Consider the following 20,657-nt stretch of genomic DNA (forward strand, 5'->3'; position numbering starts at 1 on the left):
GCGGTTGTGTGACTGAATTAAACTTTGGACATTGATATTGATCATTTGCTTCTGATCATACAAAACAAGCATGAGGACAGTGCTTAGAACTATACTGTTTCATAATTGTGACAAATGCTAGGAAGCTTTGGTGTCAAGTGTAGCATCGCTACTTAACACAATCCAGGTGTGTGTTCTCTCTACCGGTTCTCTCTACCGACACAAATTTGCTTCTCCTCCAGATTGAGTACCACAGTATGTTTAGCTTATGGCCTAATGGCTTCATATGTTGATGTGTGCAGCCTATAATTTGAGATTCAATGAGTTTTCAAAATTCCATTTTTCAAAGAAAGAGGAAAATACACCTAAAATAATATTCATTTAAAAAGAATAAGCAACAGATTGGCATCCTTCACTAGCCAGTTGATAACACACTTACCATGATGAGTATTTAAATGTAGGCACATACATAAGTGACTTTTTAATGTCCCTTGCCTAAGGTCAAGTTATCTAAATAAAAAAAAAAAAAAAAAAAAAAACGATTTCACTTGAAAAAAGGCACAAGTTGGGTGGTAGGATCACTGCTGATAAGAATTCTCAGTTCTACAGATTAAAGAAGTTAAAGGATACAGGAGAACTCACTAAACTTCAACCATGAATCATAGAATAGACGGTTGGATACTTTCTCAGCTGTACCACTGTGAAGTGTTATGACCTGGTCTAGGGTCAGACCGTAACAGGGTGAATAGGAAGGGAAATGGGTCGGGAAACATACTGCAAACCGATAAGTAACTCCGGTTCGAGGAGCTAGTCTCTGGTGGTAGGTGGCAAATGGTGGCTTTTTCAAGGTGCGCAACTGGATACGGAAACGACCAATCAGATGACAACTGGAACAAATAAACATGCACAAAAGTAACAAATGTAAACACAAGCTTACTACTGGGGTTGTAACAGAAGGGAAATCATTCAGAAGATAAACCATTACAGATACACATGAGTTCAGCAGCAGTAATCAGACATAAATATTACTGAGGAATTATGTGGCCAAATCAACATTTAAAAATACATTATACTTAACATGTGTATTATGTTTGTACTGATAACATTATTTATTTGAATTATATTTGATGTTATAATTATTCACACCCCTGAAAATGATTTTAAAGAATATCAAGCTAGAATAACTCTGCAATAACATTCTGCTTTTTTAAAGTTCATCTTGGGTAACTGTATTGTGGCCTCCCATGGATTCCTGTTTCACAGGGGTATAAAGAATGAGGAATAAACATGTAAAAAACAATTTTTCAGCCATCGCCTTGGGGAAAAGAAAAGAACTCCCAAAAAACTAAAATAAAAATGGTTGGCCTTCACCAGTCAGAAAATGATTACAAAAAAAAATAAAAAAATCACTATTATTATTTCACACTAGGTCAATAATAAGAAACAAATAAACTACCAAAACAGCGGTAATCCTGTCTGGTAGAGGACAAAATTGCATCTTGCAATGAGGCAGATGGATTGAGGCAAAGAAAATATCAAGGGCCAGAGGTGGAGATCTACTGTACAAACATTAGTTGAGTCTTGGGGACACAAAGTCTTCAAATCCATCTTCAGATGCCACCTTCATGCCAAGAGGCCTTTTGGAAGAGTTGTCAGAAAAGAAAAAAAAACCTCTATTGAGGGCCAGAAAAATAAGTAATAATAAAATAATTTGTCAGCTCAAGTAAACTATCCTGAACCTGGGTCTCTTCTCTTTTTCTATACTCAACTTGGAAAACACTTCATTATGGTAACTTTAATTTGGCACAAGTGTACAGTAGCTTGTGCTAGTCTTTATTGGAGGTGGAATAGTCAATTTAATATGGAATGTGTGTGTGATTTCAGCAAACATGGATATTAATATAGTCACAATACATCCACACATGTACACATGTACATACATGTACACAGAATTAAAAAAAAAAATCCATTACTGATTATCATTCATTCAGAAATTTTGGTTAATTGATTTATTCTTATGTTTGAAAGTTTTTGGTTTTTTTTTAAGGAAATAACATTTGATACCCCATCTAGAAAAAAAACAGTCGGAAGTTGAGATTTTATGTCAAAAATGAGATTTCTGACCATTTTGGGATTCAACTGATTCTAATAAAATGAAGTCTTGTCTTTCAAAACTTCTGTATGTTATTGACAAGGACAGATTGTAAACATTGTTTTGAAGCTTATTTAAAAAAAGGGTAGCAAGCTAGCAGAATGTGTAAGCTTGCTTGAAAAGTTGGAAAATGGCCAGTTTTAGTCTTGCATTCCAATAACTGCTTTCGCAGTTTTTCTTTTTCACCTCGTAAGTTTACCTAAATAATCTCAGATCAATGTCAACAACATCCAAACATGAATGCCTACAGGTTCAGTGTTTACACTATAGTTGGAGCTAAGGGTCGAGCATTTGGGGAAGCTAATTAGTAGACCTTTGTAATAATGATAGTAGGCAAATTAAAATGGATTGAGCCTTTTAACAGAACCGTTGTCTCCACAGTTAAAGCACTGCTTTGCAGAATATCCCTCCCTTGAATAAAACATTTTACACATAGCACCAAAGTACTGAAGTACCGAAACCCAAGGCTGTTTAATCTGCAATGCACAGGCAATTTTCACAAGGAAATAGAGCTAGCTAACCAGCAGGATAATTTACACTTCTTTTTTTTTTTTTGCATTAAAAAAACCACATTAATTTGCAGGAAAACAGTTCTAAAATTGCATAATGACTTATTCATATGACTTCATGCATTTAACCTTATTTCTGTAAAATGTAAATACAACACAATGAAAAGTTGACATTGCTGTTTACCCTTTTCACTCACATTAACTGACATACATTCTATGACAGGAAGGTGTACGTGCATATGTTATCCTATTGATTTAAAGATTTCCTGGCTCAATCACTGGGTGAGTCTGCTTGCTGCCTAGCTAGGTCACAACTATTGCTACAGCCAAAAACTATACTAATATTAAACCATATAGCTGGCTAATGATCTCCTTACAATATAAAATCCATCTGTTGCCACCTTGACACCTGCTGTCCCCAAAGAGTGAAAAGCTAGGTTTCTAGGGGCAATATGTGGTCTATATAGGCTACCAGCTATAGGAAGATGAAGCGGAAGCCCCTCTTAATGGCATTTCCAGTATACTGCTGCATGCTTTGCTAGCGCATTTCATCATACACGACAGCTTCATATAAACAAATTAAATGCATTGTTCCGCAACCACAAAATCACAAGGCTCCACATTATCAGCAAATGATCGATATGTAGCTTTTCATTACTTTTTAAAACACCATGTGTTACAATTGAATGGTCAGATTTGTGTACCAAATACCACAAGGATGACATTATCCATCCTCTGCAGACCAGACTCTTGGGACAAGCCAAATAAATTGTTTATTTTGGAAATTGTGGGATTTTTAAATTGTGATTAAATTGGGTTTTCAATCACTACAGACACAACTGCTGGTGGCAATGGGGTAGGGCCAATTGAGGAAATTTTGTTTATGTATAGGGAAGCTCATAATGGGAGACTATAGTTTTAGATTATTTTGGCAATCTAAAATCACAAAACAGGGCATTTTAATAATTTAAATCCCCTGGTATTCAGCTTATAGCAATATATTTAAACCTTGAAACACATACTTTGAACCCAGACTAAAAATGCAACATAGATACTGAAAGTATCATTCCCAAAACTTCCGCTTCACCTCCCTGTAGCCTATAAAACTCCTAGAAGACACATAAAAAACACAGAAAAACACATAATACCCAATATTGCTATAATGTGGGATCATAAAAATAACTGTACAACCATTTTATCCGCAGGCTAAGTAATCTTCATGATGAAAAATTATATTTTAGCTCACCTTGCTGTTTTGGAGCCTGCTAAATTATCTGATTATTTCACTTTAAGAAACAGTGCATATAGATTATGGTTGTCAATATTTCATGATCGTTATTTCATAACTTTCCATAAAGACCTGACCACCTTTTTCTGCTGGTTTGCTTTCTTTTTTATTTTCTGAGATCCACTTTTGAGCTTAAACGTAATTTGATTCACATTGTGGAAGCTATGACTCCTTATTGGTTGTTTTCTCCAACATCCATACCTAAGTGATGTTCTAAAGTAACTACTGTAACACTAGTTACATTCAGCTGCTAGCAAAACTAGCAATTAGTTAGGCTACATCATTCTGTATCATGATATGTTAAAACACAGACATATGACATTGGACAACAACATACGCTGGCTTATTTCCTAGCAATCTTTGCAGAGAAAAGAAAACCGAACAGCTACTACCATCAAATAAAGTACCACAAATTTAATGAATGGGCCATTGTTTACAATACATTCTCTGAACAAGTTTGGCATGTTCGAAGGCTATTATAAATTTTACTTTCGGACAGTCTTCAGTTTTGTTAGATTGACACTTGTGGGGGGGGGGGGGGGGTGTAAGGAAAAGGAAGAACTGAAACACCATTCATGAAACATTACAAGAGCAGCCAATTTACCCTGCATGGCTTTATAATTCCACACGTTAAATGATCAATCACCTCCAAAGCATGCTGCTGTGTTCAACAGTGGGCCACTTCACACTACACATCAAAACAATGTGATAATCTAAGGCAACACTGAAGTATTTTAGTAGCTTTTGTAACCTAGAGTCCCCCCTGGGAAACATAAAGCCATTCTATTATATTAGGGCCACAAAAAAGGCTGGGGTCCCGCCGCTGCCTCAAGTACTTCAAATAGATTCCCGAGTATGGCTGAGGTACGGGCATTGGTTTCGGCGAGAACCCCAAATCACCAGGCCTTGGACTAAACAGGGTTCTGCCAGTTATCTCAGTCTCTACATGTCCACATGTATCTGATGGACATGATCCCACTACATTGCCAGACATACCAAAAAGGATGCCAACCCAGTAACTGACCAGCTGGACTCCCAATATGGTCTTTAACCAATTTAGTTGAGTTAAAAAAACAAAAAAAATAAAAATAAACAGATGTTTGAAAGTATAAAATAAGTTGGTGACCTTCGTTGGAGGGAAACCCATGATCCACTACTGACGTAAATAAATTGTATTCATAATGCAACAGCATTACACATACAGTACTTGCAAATTATACATTTTCAGTGGCTGGAAGTGTTGGGCTGATATTGTGGTGAACTAATATATGAAAAGAGAAAAATCTTGATTCAGTTTTAATACTTTATTAAGATCGGTTGTCTAGCCATTCGGCCCGAAGCTTTAAAACAAAAAAACAAAACAAAAAAAAAACAAACAAAAAAAGAGAGAGCAAGTAACAATGCTTATAAAATAGAACCTGACCAAGCAGGGATAAGACATCAGGTGGAATCATTTTAGACACCCGCATTCCTGTTAGTAAACAATTATCTGGGTTGCTTAAAAAAATAAATGAATAAACAAGTTCATCTGCGTAGGCGGACTCTGCTGTGGTTGTGAGACCATTTCAAATTAGCAGGCAGGTTATGGAAAATGCTCCGAGAAGGACTGGTTTGGAATCTATTTTATTTTTAAAATTTTTTATAAATAATAAATATAGAAAGAAAAAAGTTAAAAACCAAGAAAAAAAAAAAACTATGTTCTTTTCTTGGTTTTTAACTTGTTCTGAGTTTCACTGAAAATTATTCAGATAACCATGATTTAAATAATGATAATAATAATAATAATAATCATAATAATAATAATAATAATGGCATTCCACAGCAGAGAATATTACAGGATATTTTACATCTATACTAGAAGAATTTTCCTGGAAATGCGCTTATTTCACAAAATAAGCCATTACATTCCTGGCATGTACCATTCCAACAAGCAACATGTACAACTCTAACCAAATGTGTTTTTTTATTGCTTAAACAAACACTGCATAATCCCCACAAACTGCGCAATCCTTTCAGATAACTGGAAGAAAAAGAATATGTACAGCAAGCGGAGAAATGTTTTTTTGTTTTTGTTTTTTTTTGTTTTTTTTTTTACCAACAGCCCACCCTCCCCTCCCCAAAGCCCCCCCTTTTAAACAGCAAATTGGTACCGCCGGTGATATTCTGGTGAAAGCATTCCCTACTCCAACACGCACAATTATAAATTTTGACCGTGGTTGGAACTGGGGGTGTGAATAAAGAAATACGTAGTGTTCAGGTTTTATCATTTGTTCTTAGAAAATAGAATTGCTGTTATTTTGACACCAATATCATCATGCAAAGCACTAGGTTCATTCACAAAAATCCATTGACCTCCAAAACAACACACCTAAAAAATCTTTCTGGTTCACAGATCAAATTTGGTTTTACTGATTTAAGAATCAGAAGTTTTTGTTTTTGTTTCTGTCGAGCAAATGGTGTACCGAGTTGTCATGTTGTGTGCCACACCTTTAATGTAATAAATTACTGTACACTACTGTAACAAGTCCCACTAAACTACATATTTACTTACAATAGAAATGTTCATAACAAAGATCTTCCATGTTCAATTCAGCCAATAAAAGGGAATGCTAACATATTAACCCTTTTGTTTCAAAACATTTATCATAGATACTTCATGAGAGCTAACCATAAAGATATAGAGTAACAAAAAAAAAGTACGACAGGGCTCATTCTCAAAGATCCATCATGAGTAATACAGCCACCTGGCAAACTGTAAAAAAAGAAAAATCACAAAAATGTTCCCTGCAATGTTAGTTTGGCTCTGTAGATAAAACAAAAGTGTATACACTTATTCGGAACCATCATGTTTCAGACAATAGTTGTATAATGAGTTGGTATTACAGCAATGCATGGAAATACTGAACTCACATCAAATGTAATTTATACACAAATTGAGTTTTTTTTTTTTACATGTTTGCAATGTAAATAGTAAATCAGATACAAATTCAAGGTAACAAATGTATCTTAATAAAGATTTAAGAAACACGTATGCCCAATATACTGTATGTATAATCGGAGAAAAAAACAATATTTTAAAACATCATCTACATTAAACTGTAAAATATTGAAAACAAATACACATACATCAAAAAATATATGTTTGCACATTCCAAAACGTCCATTTACATTACTAAAAACTAAATATAAATATAAATAAAATATAAATACTGCTCAAAATATTTGTGTGAACTATCTTTAAGTGAAGCACTTATAGGTGTTTTGGTCCTTTAAGAGTTCACTAACAGAACCCAAGACTAAGCCTTAAAATTGTGGCCTACAGGAATTAATATTAAAGGGCATTTAGAGCCTTTTTAAATCAAATTATTAAAGATTTTCCTTGCAGTTATTGAAAATATGATGTACAGCTAATTTGACATTTGTTTTATCGAAAATTTTTGTAATTATCCAAAAATAAATTGCAAGGGCACAATTTATTTGGGCATTGCCAGCACGCACCAAGTAAATAGCCTGACTGACTTTCACGCTTGCTGTGTCCAACAAAACATTTCTCCTCATTTTTATGTCCATGTAGAACCACTGTAGATGTCTTTTAAGAAGAGCAAAACATTGGCAATTGGACGAAAATAGAAAAAAAAGATTAATTGAGAAGCATAATTGCATACAGTACAGGGATTTTACCTTGACCTACATCTTACATTCCAAAATATTGAAAAAAATATTTTGGTTTTCCATTTCTAGGTTTTCTAGCATATCCAGCTGGTCCAATGCAGGGAATAAACACAACTGTTTAAAAAAAAGAATATATATGAATATATAACCATATCACCTCCCCACAAAATTAAATAAATAAATAAATAAATATTAAAAATATTAAATACAGTACACAAGAAAATGAATACATACATATTTACAGCCACATGTGTCATCCCAAAAGCACTGCTCAAATGTGGAGTAAAATAAAAATAAGCAAAACAAAAAAAAAATAAAATAAAATAAAAACAAGATCTAAAAATAATTGCAGTGCGTGGCCCATCCTACACCAATTCACCAAGGCTCGTAGCTCAGCAGTTACTGGTTGTATTTGGCATGTCTCCAGTCCATTTTAAAGGATACACTGCACTGTGATGGACCGCCTTCCCGCTCTACTTTGAGGGCACCATATCCTTGATGACAGGTTCTCTGTTTAGGTACGTGGCCCAGTACACCAGGTTGAAGCTCCCAAAGAGGACGGGGAACATAATCCGGGACATGCGGTCGATTTTGCTCACGCTGTTGAAGGTCTTCTTGTTCTCCACGGGCTTGGCTTCGGGCTTGGCCTTGTTCGGGTCAGTGGCGGCGCCGCCCTTGGAGATGGTGGGCAGGACCGAGTCCTTGGTGATGTTGGGCGCGTAGTTGGCCACCGCAACAGCGTACGCGTTGTTCTTCTTCATGACCGAGGCCTTCTCCTTTTTCTGTGGGGAGGAAAAATACATTTATCAGAGAAGGACATTTTTTTCTTCTTCAGTTTTTTTTTCTTAAAGCCATTCATTGGAACTGCCATTGACAGATGTGACTGAGGGTCGGACTGAGTGATAAACCGTAACAATATTTTCCATTGATATTTTTTGAGGGTAATAACAATAATAATCCTTGCTGCCAAGTCCTGCGTCAAATCTGCTTTCATCCTTCTTTCCATCATACATTTTTTCAGTCATATTTCTGTCAGCAAAGTTAGGATTACATAAATTATGTTTCATTTTCCAAACCCAGCTTGCTTTTTTTCACTTATCCAACATGTAAAATATATTTACTTGATATAAATTGTCAATTAAATTGCCAAATTCATTGATAGGCAGAGCAAACTGTTGGATCGACTTTTAGCAAAATGTACAACTCGAAACCAGATTAGAATTAAGAAATGTATTAGGTTGCGACAAATATTCATGTCTCACCTAAAGACAACTACCTTAATAAAAATAACATGGGTTGCGAACATGGACAAGTTGCAGGCACACAATAAATAAATGAAAGAACAAACTATAGGGTGCTTGGTTAGAAATCCCATAGCAATCCAAGGATGTGCCAAGACCAAAATTAAAAAAAAACTAAGATATTCAAAAAAGACCTGAGATGAAATGTAGAATGCCAGACCTAGATGCAGAACTCAAACGAACCCACTTCCAACAAACTGTTACAAACTGACTTATTGCCAAGCTGCTCAAAAAAACTGACTGCTGACTAATAGATATTTTATCTAGAGAAAGATAAGAGGGGGGAGGATCTCTTCTTATGACTTGTGTGCATACTTAATTAATGATCAGGGAGGATCCAAGGAGTAATGATTTATTCCCTTATATAATCATTTTTTCAGGTCAATCTACAATACAAACTCATATAGGTAAATTAACCCTCTATTCCATTCATGGGACATTACATATTAAGAATTTTCAGATCATTCTGGGAGGGACAGCTTTGGTTTCAATGGGAATATTGGTGAGCTGCTTTGTGGAGACACTAGATCAAGCAATAATTAAGCAAAGTTACAATGTCAGTACTGACACTCTATTTCCTGCTCTATTCTGTTATGACAAAAAACATAGTGCCTGTAGGTGTATTAACACATTTAAGATACAGAATCATATGAATATGAAGAATGCCAGGCCACCCCTGTTAACACACACACACACACACACACATGCATTCAGACCTACACTCACACACATTCAGACACCCCCCTCCGCCCCTCAGTGTTCCTGCTTTCGTATATCAAGGGCCCACAATGGCAAATGGTGAATTTGAGGTTCTTGACACTTGATGCGGTAGTAAACCTCCAAACCTCTGAAATGCATCACAGTCCAGTAACCAATAATAGTTAATAGCACTGAGGAAAGGGCTGCCATGGCAATATAACTGAAAAATGCAGACAGCTGAAGGTCTACTCCACCCACACACTGTGGCTCCATTACTGGGATCCTACAATACTGAGTGAGAACAATACGCCTGCCTGCTATCTCAAGATTCTAGTGCAGATCAATTAAGACACAAGCTTTCAGGAACCTTGAAAACATCTCAGCTGTAAAGTGCACTGAAGCGTGGATGTTTTCATAAGCAGGCACAGCATTATAATGAGCAGAAAAGTGAAGTTATCTAAGTGATCATTTTTAACACGCAGCTGACAAATGAGAATATTCCCACTCGGCATACTAACAAAGTTAAAGAAAGAAAAGCATGTTCTCTGAGTCATGCAATGAACCTGAATGGTCTGTAAAAGTGCAAGTAAAAAATCGGCCTACAAACGATCCAATTAATTTTTTTCTTTCTTTGTTTGGTGATACCTGGCCAAATTGTTTTCAATATGATGTAGTCAAGATCATTTTGAAAAAAAGAAGGTGCCGGCATCTATTTAGCAACACCCATTGGAAGGTGATGCAGGAGCCACAGTATTCACATAGCAGAGACATTAGCAGCATAAAACCAGCATAGCCCAGCTTGTTCTAGCAAAAGACCAGTATTAACCACATTGGGACTCATGCCAGTCTTTCTTTTTTTTCAGCAGGGCTTCCAAAGACAGAGGATGGACATTGAGCCAAGAAGAAAGCAGACATCCACAGCTGGCAGCGAAGGCAGTTAGGCACACCCTGACTTTAGAGCTGCAGCAAAACATGACACACACAGTGGCACGAGCCCTCTCCAGTCATTTTCACGCACTGTGAAGCAAAATGGAAGCTTTCATCATTCGTAAATTAAAATGGAACATAAATACGCTATATTCACTGAGCGCTCCACAAAGTAGTTCACAAAAAAAAAAAAAAAAAAAAATTTGGTTGCACCGGCATTGAGTTTAATGGTTTACCTTTGTTTAACACAAATGGGGGACATGTAAAAAGAGTTTTACTTTAAAGTAATAGCATACCTGTGTTGTTGTATGCACCAATGAAACCTGATTTTTTTAAAAGTTCTTTAATTAAAAGTACAGATAAAACCTGAAATGTGGAACACTGAAAGATACGTGTTTACCAGCGACCCATTTAGAAGGCAAGTTCCACACTGCTGACGTTCACTCTTGACAGTGCTGCTGAGATTTAGCTTTGGATGCAATGACTGTGTCAATGAAATTAGTTAAAAAAACAGCAACTCTACAGGAAGGTTCCATGTGCCCTTTGAATATACTGTAACTGCACATAAAACTGGATGGAACAGGATGCCTGCTGGCCCAGCGAACTGTTCCTCACTTATGCTGATGTGTGTTCTGACTCCCCATTAATAGTGGGGAGAGAGTCAGCCCTTTTATTCCTTTATAGACTGTCAGGCACTTTATAGAAAGTAATTTTGGATGTCAACAATTTTACAACAGACTAATTCAGCTGTAAACCGTTGTGCAGCATACATTGCCCATGGGTACCCCATAAAAAGAAATAAATGCTTAACTTGTGATTCCTGTAGTGTTATTTTTTTCTATTTTGAAGCAATATTTAAGATTTGGGAATGCAGCAATAGTATTATGGACTCCTGTAGGTGAAGTACTATCCACCAGATTAACCTATGAATAACCTATGTTTGGGTTCCTTTGCTACTCTTAAACAAGTCTATGCTGTGCACCGGCCACAGAACAGAATAATGATGCTCATACTAATCTACATTTAAGTTGAGTTTATATTGTTTTTATTGGGAAATTTTAGTGACAATGAAAATTAATACAGGCTGGTTGTGATGAAGTGTTTCCCAATATGAAATGATCAAACATGAGAACTGCTAATTCTAAACATTCTAATGTAACTATGCTGGTATCTGGAAATGACACCCCTGAACTTGATCACATCTTGCAGATACTAATTTTCATGTTTCTTTTTCAGGTAGCATACCCTTGGTTAGCTCACCAATTCTGAGTGTTGAATAAAGAGAAGTGACAGAGGTGACCAGTCCTGATTTTAAACAGTCACTCCCACAATTCTTGTGGTAAGTGGAGGGTGGGCTCCCCCTAAATATTCAGATTCCTCCTGACATTTCTTCCCATCTGGGAGTTCTTTTTTTCTCACTAGTGTGTCAGTGTTTTATTATCTTCTTCTTCTTCTTCTTGCCACTGGGGAGTTTTTTCTTCTTTTTTAAGTATGCAGGAATTACCACACTGACTAATAAGGGCCTATTCTCTATCAGGGACAGAGGACAAGAAAAGCTGCCGTTTTCATAATGTTCAACTGAGATCTTGACATACTTTCATTAAAGTCTATGTTATTTACAGGAAAACGTAAAGGTGATCTGGCCAGCTGATCAGTTATTGCCCCCACCATTAAAATCTGGGATTCTGGTGGAACGCCAATTTTATAAATGAATTTTAATTGCAATTAAAGGCGCTACATACATGGAAAAAGAGCCGATAAAATCTTTGGTCAGAAACAATTATATCATTATCTGTCTTCACGGGAAAATGGATCCAATGTAATGATATTCCAATTATCACTCATTTAAAATGTCTGCAGGCTCTGCTTTAGGGATGAAACAAGACAGTGTTTTAGAACTGTTCGGTTAAATAAACAACAGGGTCAGCCCCAGAAATTTCTGCCAACCCAAGATGTAGGTAAACTGGCTTCCCTGACCCCATTTAGAGTTTAAAAAAAAAATGTCTGCAAGCCTTGCTTGTGCTGAGAGCTAAAAATAAATGTCTGAAAAATGTCCACAGTCAGCCTACAATGCTACACTATTCTTCAGAGGATCCACAGACAATCTTTTTTCCCATCTTTTCCTGAACGCTAATCCTTAACTATTATGGTAAACAAGCATGAAAACAATAACAAAAATTAATAATAAAAAATGCATTTGTGATACTTTATCCTTTTATTTTTATTTTTTTGACAATTTCATTGTACAAATGTCTGATTTCCAGAGGGAATCAAAAATCCTTTAACCAAGAGCTAACTAAGGTTTCATGAAAGAGAACACTTTTCATAAAGAAGGAATCTTAATTCATCTGAGGGTCAGTGAACTTTTACGGGCTGGGTTAGAATTCATTTTAATCTGTTTTATATATTTTTTAAAAATATATTCGTCGCTGATGGCAGATTTCTGTATCTAGGTATTGCACTTTCAGTGCAACATAGAAAACTGAACAGATTATATTGTAGATTAGGATAAAAATGGCCTTTAACAGAAAAAAGGTATATCACAGTATACTGAGCCTCCTGAACTTGTGAAGATCTGAGTCTACCATGAGACTTACAGTAGACTGGTCCATATACTGCTGGATTCATATTATAACCTAGATTATAGCAGAGCATATAGGATTGTGAAAACAAGTTAGGGGTGCTTCATACGAGCAAAAAAAAAAAAAGCATGTGTGTCATGTAATGCTGTCCCTTCTCCCAGGGTCTGATTTATCTGGGCGGAGGGATAATGCCACCTCTGCAGTGAAGCTAGCTTTGAGTAGTTCTGAAGTCACACTCCTCTTTCCCTGCTGTCACTCTCTTTTAGCTTCTTCCTGTTACCTTCCCAACACTTTTTTTTTTTTAGCAAAAAGGTCCTCATTTTGACTCCGCCCATGGCAGGAGGGAAGAGAAATCACGAGGCCGCCGTGATGTCTCACGCCCATCACTGGCGTCCGGCGGTGGAGATTCTCTGCGAGGGAGAGTCAGTGTACGGCTTGTTCCTGGAGGCCGGGTGCCAGCCTCAGGCTGCCAATCAGAATGTTTGATGGTAGAAGCTAATGGACAGAGATGGAAAGTCCAGGGGTCGGAAATAAAAGTCCTGCCATGGCAACGGTGGTAACGGTCAAGTTTTACTGTATTACTCGTTGTAATACAGAATCAAATGGCCAGCCACTATATAGCAAATATATTGAATTGCAGTGAAATACACTATATAAATAAAATTTGATTTATTGATACTGAGTGAAGAATTGGTGTAAACCACATGGGTAGGGTGCACAATGAACCAATGATGTACACTCTTTTCTAACATCATCAGCCTTACATGAAATACCGAAACCCAAAATAACACTGCTATATGGGTACCCCCAGAGACAATGTCCACTCCACCCTCTACCTGCAGGCAGTTGCAAAAGGGCGACCTTACCTTATCATTTACCACACTTTTCCCATCCCAGGCCCACCCGCGCTTGGTGAAGTAGTTGACGGTGGCAAACTCAATGAGGGCAGAGAAGACGAAGGCGTAGCAGACAGCGATGAACCAGTCCATGGCGGTGGCATAGGCCACCTTGGGCAAGGAATTGCGGGCGCTAATGCTCAAGGTGGTCATGGTCAGCACCGTTGTCACACCTGAAGGAGAGAGACAAAAAACAAAGGCAGCATTCAGCTATGGGGAAGAGACAAGTTACCAATGATCCCCAGTTACAAATAGTGTGTTTTTTTTCCAAACCAACTTAGCTCCCATGATGCAGGGAGACTTTGCCATTTTGCTCGTCTGCCATTTTTCTTGCATTTAATAAATGAAAATGACAAGCATAGGGAACACAGTGGGCGGAGTCAAAGCTGTGCATACTGCAACAGTGAAAATGCCCCCATGGAAGCGATTATTTTTCTGAGCAGATGTTTCCTGTTGGAAATATACGTATGCCTGTGTAACTGTCATTTACATAAACTACCCAAGCTTGTAGCAATGTTGCAGGGCTGGCTTTCCCCCACCCCTTGGATACAAACAGATTTTCCCTTTCCTCCTGATACCCCAAAGTTTAAGTATTTGCATTCTTTTGACATAATACAAGTGTCTTATATTACTGTCTGACAAAAACATTCTGCCGTGAAAATATTTTCAAAAATACTATTTGTTTTATTTTTTATTTAATGTCCCAGCATTAGCATGTTCAGAATAGTACAGTATGTGGTTATTAGAAAAAAAAAAAAAAAAAAAAAACAGAGATTCATGACAAACATTAATTCCTGGATTTTAGGAGACTAAACAACATGGAATCACATGGGATCCACACTCGTCACCCTATCTTCATGTGTCAATCACACATTATCGATTTCAGTAAATGATAGCAGGGCACCCAGGGCTATTAAATGAAACAAGATCACAATGAACTGTGCCCCCTCAGACTGAAGAACAGTCTGAAGACAGCCTGTATGTAAACTCAAGGAACTGATTTTGAGCTTAAGGGCTCTGTTTTCTGGAATCGATGTCAAACGGTGCATGAGCGCAGTCAATGGCGTGGCATGTGGAGCACTGGGCGTGGCTTGTGATTGTTGGTATTTTTGAGACCAGAGACAAGCAGTGCACAATGTAAAGTGCGTGGCTCGCCTGCCAACGGGGCAGGATTACACTGAATATACTATCAGTGGGTGTGGTGTATCTGCATTTGTTAATAGCCAATCAAATTACCTCTTTTCATGCCCATTAAAGAGTTGCACACATTGCTCAAGGTGTGTTTGCCAATTTCTGTAGTCTACCGCTGCAATGGAAGACATGGATAATGATATAATAATCAGATTTTTCTCAAAAGATGAGAGTTGAATCTCATAAATAAGAGAAATGTGTTCAAACTCGTTTCCTTTTCTTCCATCAGAACTAGAATATTGCCTAAATGCTTATTGTGGGTTAGTTTTAATTTCCTATTAACCCTGTTGCTAATTAGCTTAAATACACTCTGCTGTATCTAAGAAATTATGACAAGAGTATCTCAAATTTATATTAAACACAATAAAACCACAGGAAATCATACAATGCCAGTGATCCCAGTCACAAAAGTAAAATGTTGCCAATGTAAAAAAAGAAAGAAAAATTATTCACAACAATGGCACGGCTTAACTGAACTGTGCAGGATTGTATGAGTGGTAGTTTCATCATGATTTAAACACACATATTTCAATTATGTATCTCCTGATTTCAAATCAGCACAGGTTTGACACCTATTACTAACTCACAGACATTGCGCCATGCAGCATGACTGTCACATCTACACATAGAATATAAATAGAACATACACGTAGAAGGGTATAGGTGAGGTAAAACCTGGTTTTTACATCACACATGATCAGTAACAGGCCAACAAATGACGTACAGCCTACGTGCATGAATCGAATAAACTCATTGAAATGTGACCACTGCTGCTGATTTACACATGGATGCCAATCAAATGTTGTAATTTGTGTACAGTAGAAATCCTGTTGTGTACAGTAATACATGCCTGAACAATAGATGACCTTCCTGTACAACTGAAGGACACTGACACAAACACTAGCAATATTCAGTTTGTTTACTGTCAATTCTCGGCCATATTTCCCTGCTGCTTTATCAGATTGAATGGTATCAGCTATAGGCTGGGCTGTGGCACTGCGGAAAATGACTTCATCATAAAGCCAGTCAGATACAGGAGGCTAGGTGGGTGAAATCTTTCATTAGCATCCACAAAAACAGACCAGTTCTCAGTTCACTTGGGACACCATGCTGCAGGAGTTGTTAACAAACTCCAGTCGTTAGAAATCCACAAAAACAGTCAGAAGTAGTAAAAGGGAGGCTATTATAAATTTCATAGGTTCCCCAATCACTCAGGGAAGTCACATTCCTTCTTGTCCATCACAGCAAGTTATGCTAGTATAAAATTGTGTGCCAATGTGCGACATATAGCATAAGAAAATGAATTGTTACTCAGTATAATAAAAAAGGTGTTTATCAATCAATAAACAAAAGTGTGGCACAGTGGTGCAGTGGATAACACTGTCGCCCAACAGCGAGGTCTTGGGTTCTCTCTAAATTGCCCTTAGGTATGAGTGTGTGAGTGAATGGTAAGTGAATGGTGTGTGTGCCCTGTGATAGATTGGCAGCCTGTCCAAGGTGTATTCCTGCCTTTCGCCCAATGCACGCTGGGATGTTGCTTGTGTCTGAGAAAAAAAGAGCAATTAAATGGCTCGTAGCCTAATTGTTTTTCTTTAATGAGGGTTCTTTTTCTTTCTTTGACTTCACGTCATTTGTCAGTAACTGCATACACAGCTCACTGCATTTATGGCACAGCAGTAAAGCTATCCGTTTATATTTAAGTGCTAGCTATGCTTCTCTTAAATAATGTAATTATTAAGAATATGATTTCTTAGTCATTGTAATCATTAGGCCCAACAGCATTTATTACATCATTACATTGTTTGTTCAAAAGCATAAAAAGAACTATGATCACCTACTGGGACTATTCACGATGAATATCAATGAGCAGAATTTATTAAGCATTCAGATGTTCACGCATGTGCCCACTTGTTCCCACTGTAACAAAATGAGGCAGGGGAGTAATAATGATGACAGAGCATGACTGATTGGGAGCTCCTTGAAAAAAAAAACTGCTCTTTCTTTGCAAAAGTTTAGACAAAAAGAAGGACAAAATGATCTTTTCACAGCTTGCAATTAGACTTTTTTTTTTCATGAAATGAGCCACAGCTTTTCAGGAGAAATTACTGACTTCTCCACCAAATACAGTAATGTGTTTCATGTTGGTAACCGCTGTTTAAATAAACACATGGTTGGTGTTTGACAGATTTGGATAAAGGAAAACATAAGCCAACGATTAAGTGCCTGATATACTGAAGATGATGTGTTCATATTGATCATGGCTTGTAGTAAGTTGATGGTCACATCAGCTGGGGGTGCCATATTGGAAATGGGGTGGGGGGTGCCATATTGGAAATGGGGTTTGGGGGGGATGGAGTGTTGGGGCCCAGTGTGAGATCTTTTCATCGGGCCCTAAATCCTTGGTAGCACCCCTGGTGGCACCTTTACCCCAATTGATGACATCACACGGTTTTAAACTTCACAGATTTCCAATAAGCTACACACTTCAAAAGTGAACAGGCCTAAGTCAATAAATAAATTATTATTATTTGAGTTCCTGTCACATTTTTTGTCCCATTATGTTTATTTATGACCATAAATGAAAGCCTCCCTTATTCTGTCAGGTGAGAGATCACTGCGAATGCCATATGAGATACATAAAACTGAGCAGATGATGCTAATTAAAGCATGTGTACTGCAGATATAAATTCAAACTGACATTCATTATGACTGGCACATAAAAGATAGCTGGCCATATGCAACAGAATGTTCTGAAAGCAGATTCCAGCATTTTCAAAATGATGCTCAGTGGTTTTAAATGAAACGGCATACATTCAGTACATGCAATGAATAATATGTTTTTCACTCAGGAACTAGATGCTTTTTGTCCATAAATGACATGACTCATTTGATCATTTTCTGAAAGGCTTGACAAGACATCATTAGCACCCATTCATGCTTTTCTCACACACCCACACAAAGAATAATTCATCAATGCCATTGCTTAATGGATTCTCTTCAGATTAAGGTGGGGCAGCTCAATTCAGGCTGAGGATTCAAAGCCAGACTACTGGATATGAGAAGTTCACATTTCAGCTGAGCAATTGATTAAAAAGTTTTGGCTCACTGCTTACTCATCTGAATAATACACACATCTAACGTGTCATTTATGCAATATTTTTGTGTTTTTATTGTTAGAAAGGTGCATGTATGATTTTGGCTGGACCGCAACAGCGGGGCTAGCTCTACAAACGCAAATATCTGTGACTAAGTGACTGAGTGACTGAGTGAGTGATGAAGTTAAACCATTGGTCGGCCGAGTTATGAAGTCACACCATTGGTTGGCCGGATCACGTATGTTAGGTCCAGCCATATACTAGGTTTCCTAGTCTTGTTTATCAGTTACACTGTCTCCTCTGTACCCCTTAAAAACGAATAGTTCAGATATTTCACTTAAATGTAACATTGGCTGTTTAATTGTTTTATTTGTTCAATATTGTAACAACTAATTAAGATTGGCAGCTGACCAAATGTACGTAAAGCGCAGATTTTTAACGAATACAAAGAAGGATACTATTTATTTATTCATTGATATAATTTATAGCTTAAAACAACAAAGCTATTTTTTTTTTCTAATTCATGGTTAAGCATAGGGAAATTCAGATATTATTATGAAGCATCTCAGAGTAGAAGATATGTTCAAATCATGATATTCTGGAAATTTGATCATATTTTTTCTGGCCTATAATTGTCATTAGAATCACAGAATGAATTACTCTGTGGTTAACAGGCTTTTTTGAAAAATAAAAAATAAATAAATCCAGCCTCGCCTTGGGCAGTGGGAGTAATTTATGGAGCTTATTATGCCTACATTCAAGCTTCAGACCAGTTCTCACAAGTGGGTCTCAGCTTCTTTCATGGCCAGAGAAGTACTGCAAACATAAGGCTGTTTTTATGGTTTCCCCAAAGTGTCCAAAACATAATATTAAAAAGAATTGAGGCCTAAACATAGCCGTAGAAAGAAGTAGTGCTGTCATACTACTACAATGTTCAAATTTTCCATAAATGTCAACACATCAGCATGGAATACCACTGTGGATGGAGCAGTGCTTGAAGTGGGGAAAAATAAGTGCTGCCACTCATATGAGCAAAGTCTAGAAATCCCAGTATGGCATACTGCTACATGAATTGAATTGGTTAGGTGTTATGCCATTTTATGAAGCAACTAATTTCACTGCACTTCCAGACATAATGCTGTACTGAAAATCCAACAGGGTCTACTTACATCTGTCACTTAATTCCAACAAAGCAATAAAGGACAATTAAAAGTTATCATGGCTTCAAAGGTGAATGATGCTTCACTATTATACATACAATAGCCGTACCATTGCAATAACAATGCAATCACATAGTTTGCTTGTTTGTATTACATTTATAAAAAATTCAGGTTCAACCTCCTTCTTATATTGGAGCAGGTTATTATACAGGTTATTGTAAAAATGAAATACGTGATAAATCAATGCAATATTGGCCTGCATTCAAACAACCATTATCATTCACTGACTCTGGGGCTTACTTATTTGTTTATTTATTTTCACAAACACAGCTTGCCAAGTTTATTGCGGTGGTTCCAGAACTTGCCAAATATTGAGCGACCACAGGCCATTGTCTCCATTTTCATGGAAAACATTATTTATTGCAAACATTTGTTAATTCACTGTGATCATGTTTATATCAATTAATGGCACAAAAGCAAATCTGGGCAAATGGGGGAGGATTTATCAAGGCTTTAGAGCTTTACAAGGCTCTTACTGCCAGTAGAATTGGGAAGTATGCAGTTGAATAAAATGGTGTATCTTTTGAAGTTGTTAAATGGGTGAAACGCAGTAATGCTTGTTTCTGCATTTGTTTTAATGTAAAATAAAAATAAAAAATTCAGCCATTCCTAATATAGGTCTGCAAGGATGTGTGAGGAGTGAATGCAACGAACTATGAGGTGTGATTTATCATGGCTGCTAACAATTGTGACTTACTTCATTGCACCCAATCACAGATTTGGCAGCTGGTATTAGTGCTTACAGGGTACACTGAATGAGTCTTAGTGCTACAATGGGAAAGACAGTTCTCGATTCAGCTATTTTAAATGCCTCGGAAACAATTCAGTAGTGAAAAACAAGCGCAAATCTTCTTCTTTGGCTCATGACCAACCTTTCCACAAAATCTTGTGCAAATCTGTGAATCCACTTGGGAGCTATGCGCCTTTTTGTGATAGGCCAAGCCCATCGCCACGCCCCCTCTTGGTCAATCGGCCTGAAAGCTACTCAGCTCTACCTTCGGTCATGACCAACCTCCATGCCAATTTTAGCCTCCTGGGGTGAAAACTGTGGCCGCTATGGAGTGGGACACTTTTGTGGACCAACCGACCAACCAACCGACCAACCAACCGACTGACCGACAGACAGAGCTATAGAGCTAGAGTCGC

At 37.3% G+C, this 20,657-nt stretch overlaps 1 protein-coding gene across 2 annotated transcripts in view; it reads right to left on the reverse strand.

Annotated features, from left to right (window-relative positions):
• Positions 1 to 5,570: 5,570 nt before the first annotated feature.
• LOC118232055 (gamma-aminobutyric acid receptor subunit alpha-2-like) overlaps positions 5,571 to 20,657 on the reverse strand; it is an 83,281-nt gene continuing 68,194 nt past the window's right edge. For both annotated transcript variants that reach the window (XM_035426602.1, XM_035426603.1), the window contains exons 9-10: positions 13,976 to 14,178; positions 5,571 to 8,382 (exon numbers count right to left, since the gene is read on the reverse strand). In XM_035426602.1, coding sequence (XP_035282493.1) covers positions 8,074 to 8,382; positions 13,976 to 14,178 — 512 coding nt within the window. In that variant the 3' untranslated portion in view covers positions 5,571 to 8,073. The remainder of the gene's footprint in view (positions 8,383 to 13,975; positions 14,179 to 20,657) is intronic.

The sequence above is a fragment of the Anguilla anguilla genome, chromosome 7 (genome assembly GCF_013347855.1).
Source record: "Anguilla anguilla isolate fAngAng1 chromosome 7, fAngAng1.pri, whole genome shotgun sequence".
Lineage (NCBI taxonomy): Eukaryota > Metazoa > Chordata > Actinopteri > Anguilliformes > Anguillidae > Anguilla > Anguilla anguilla.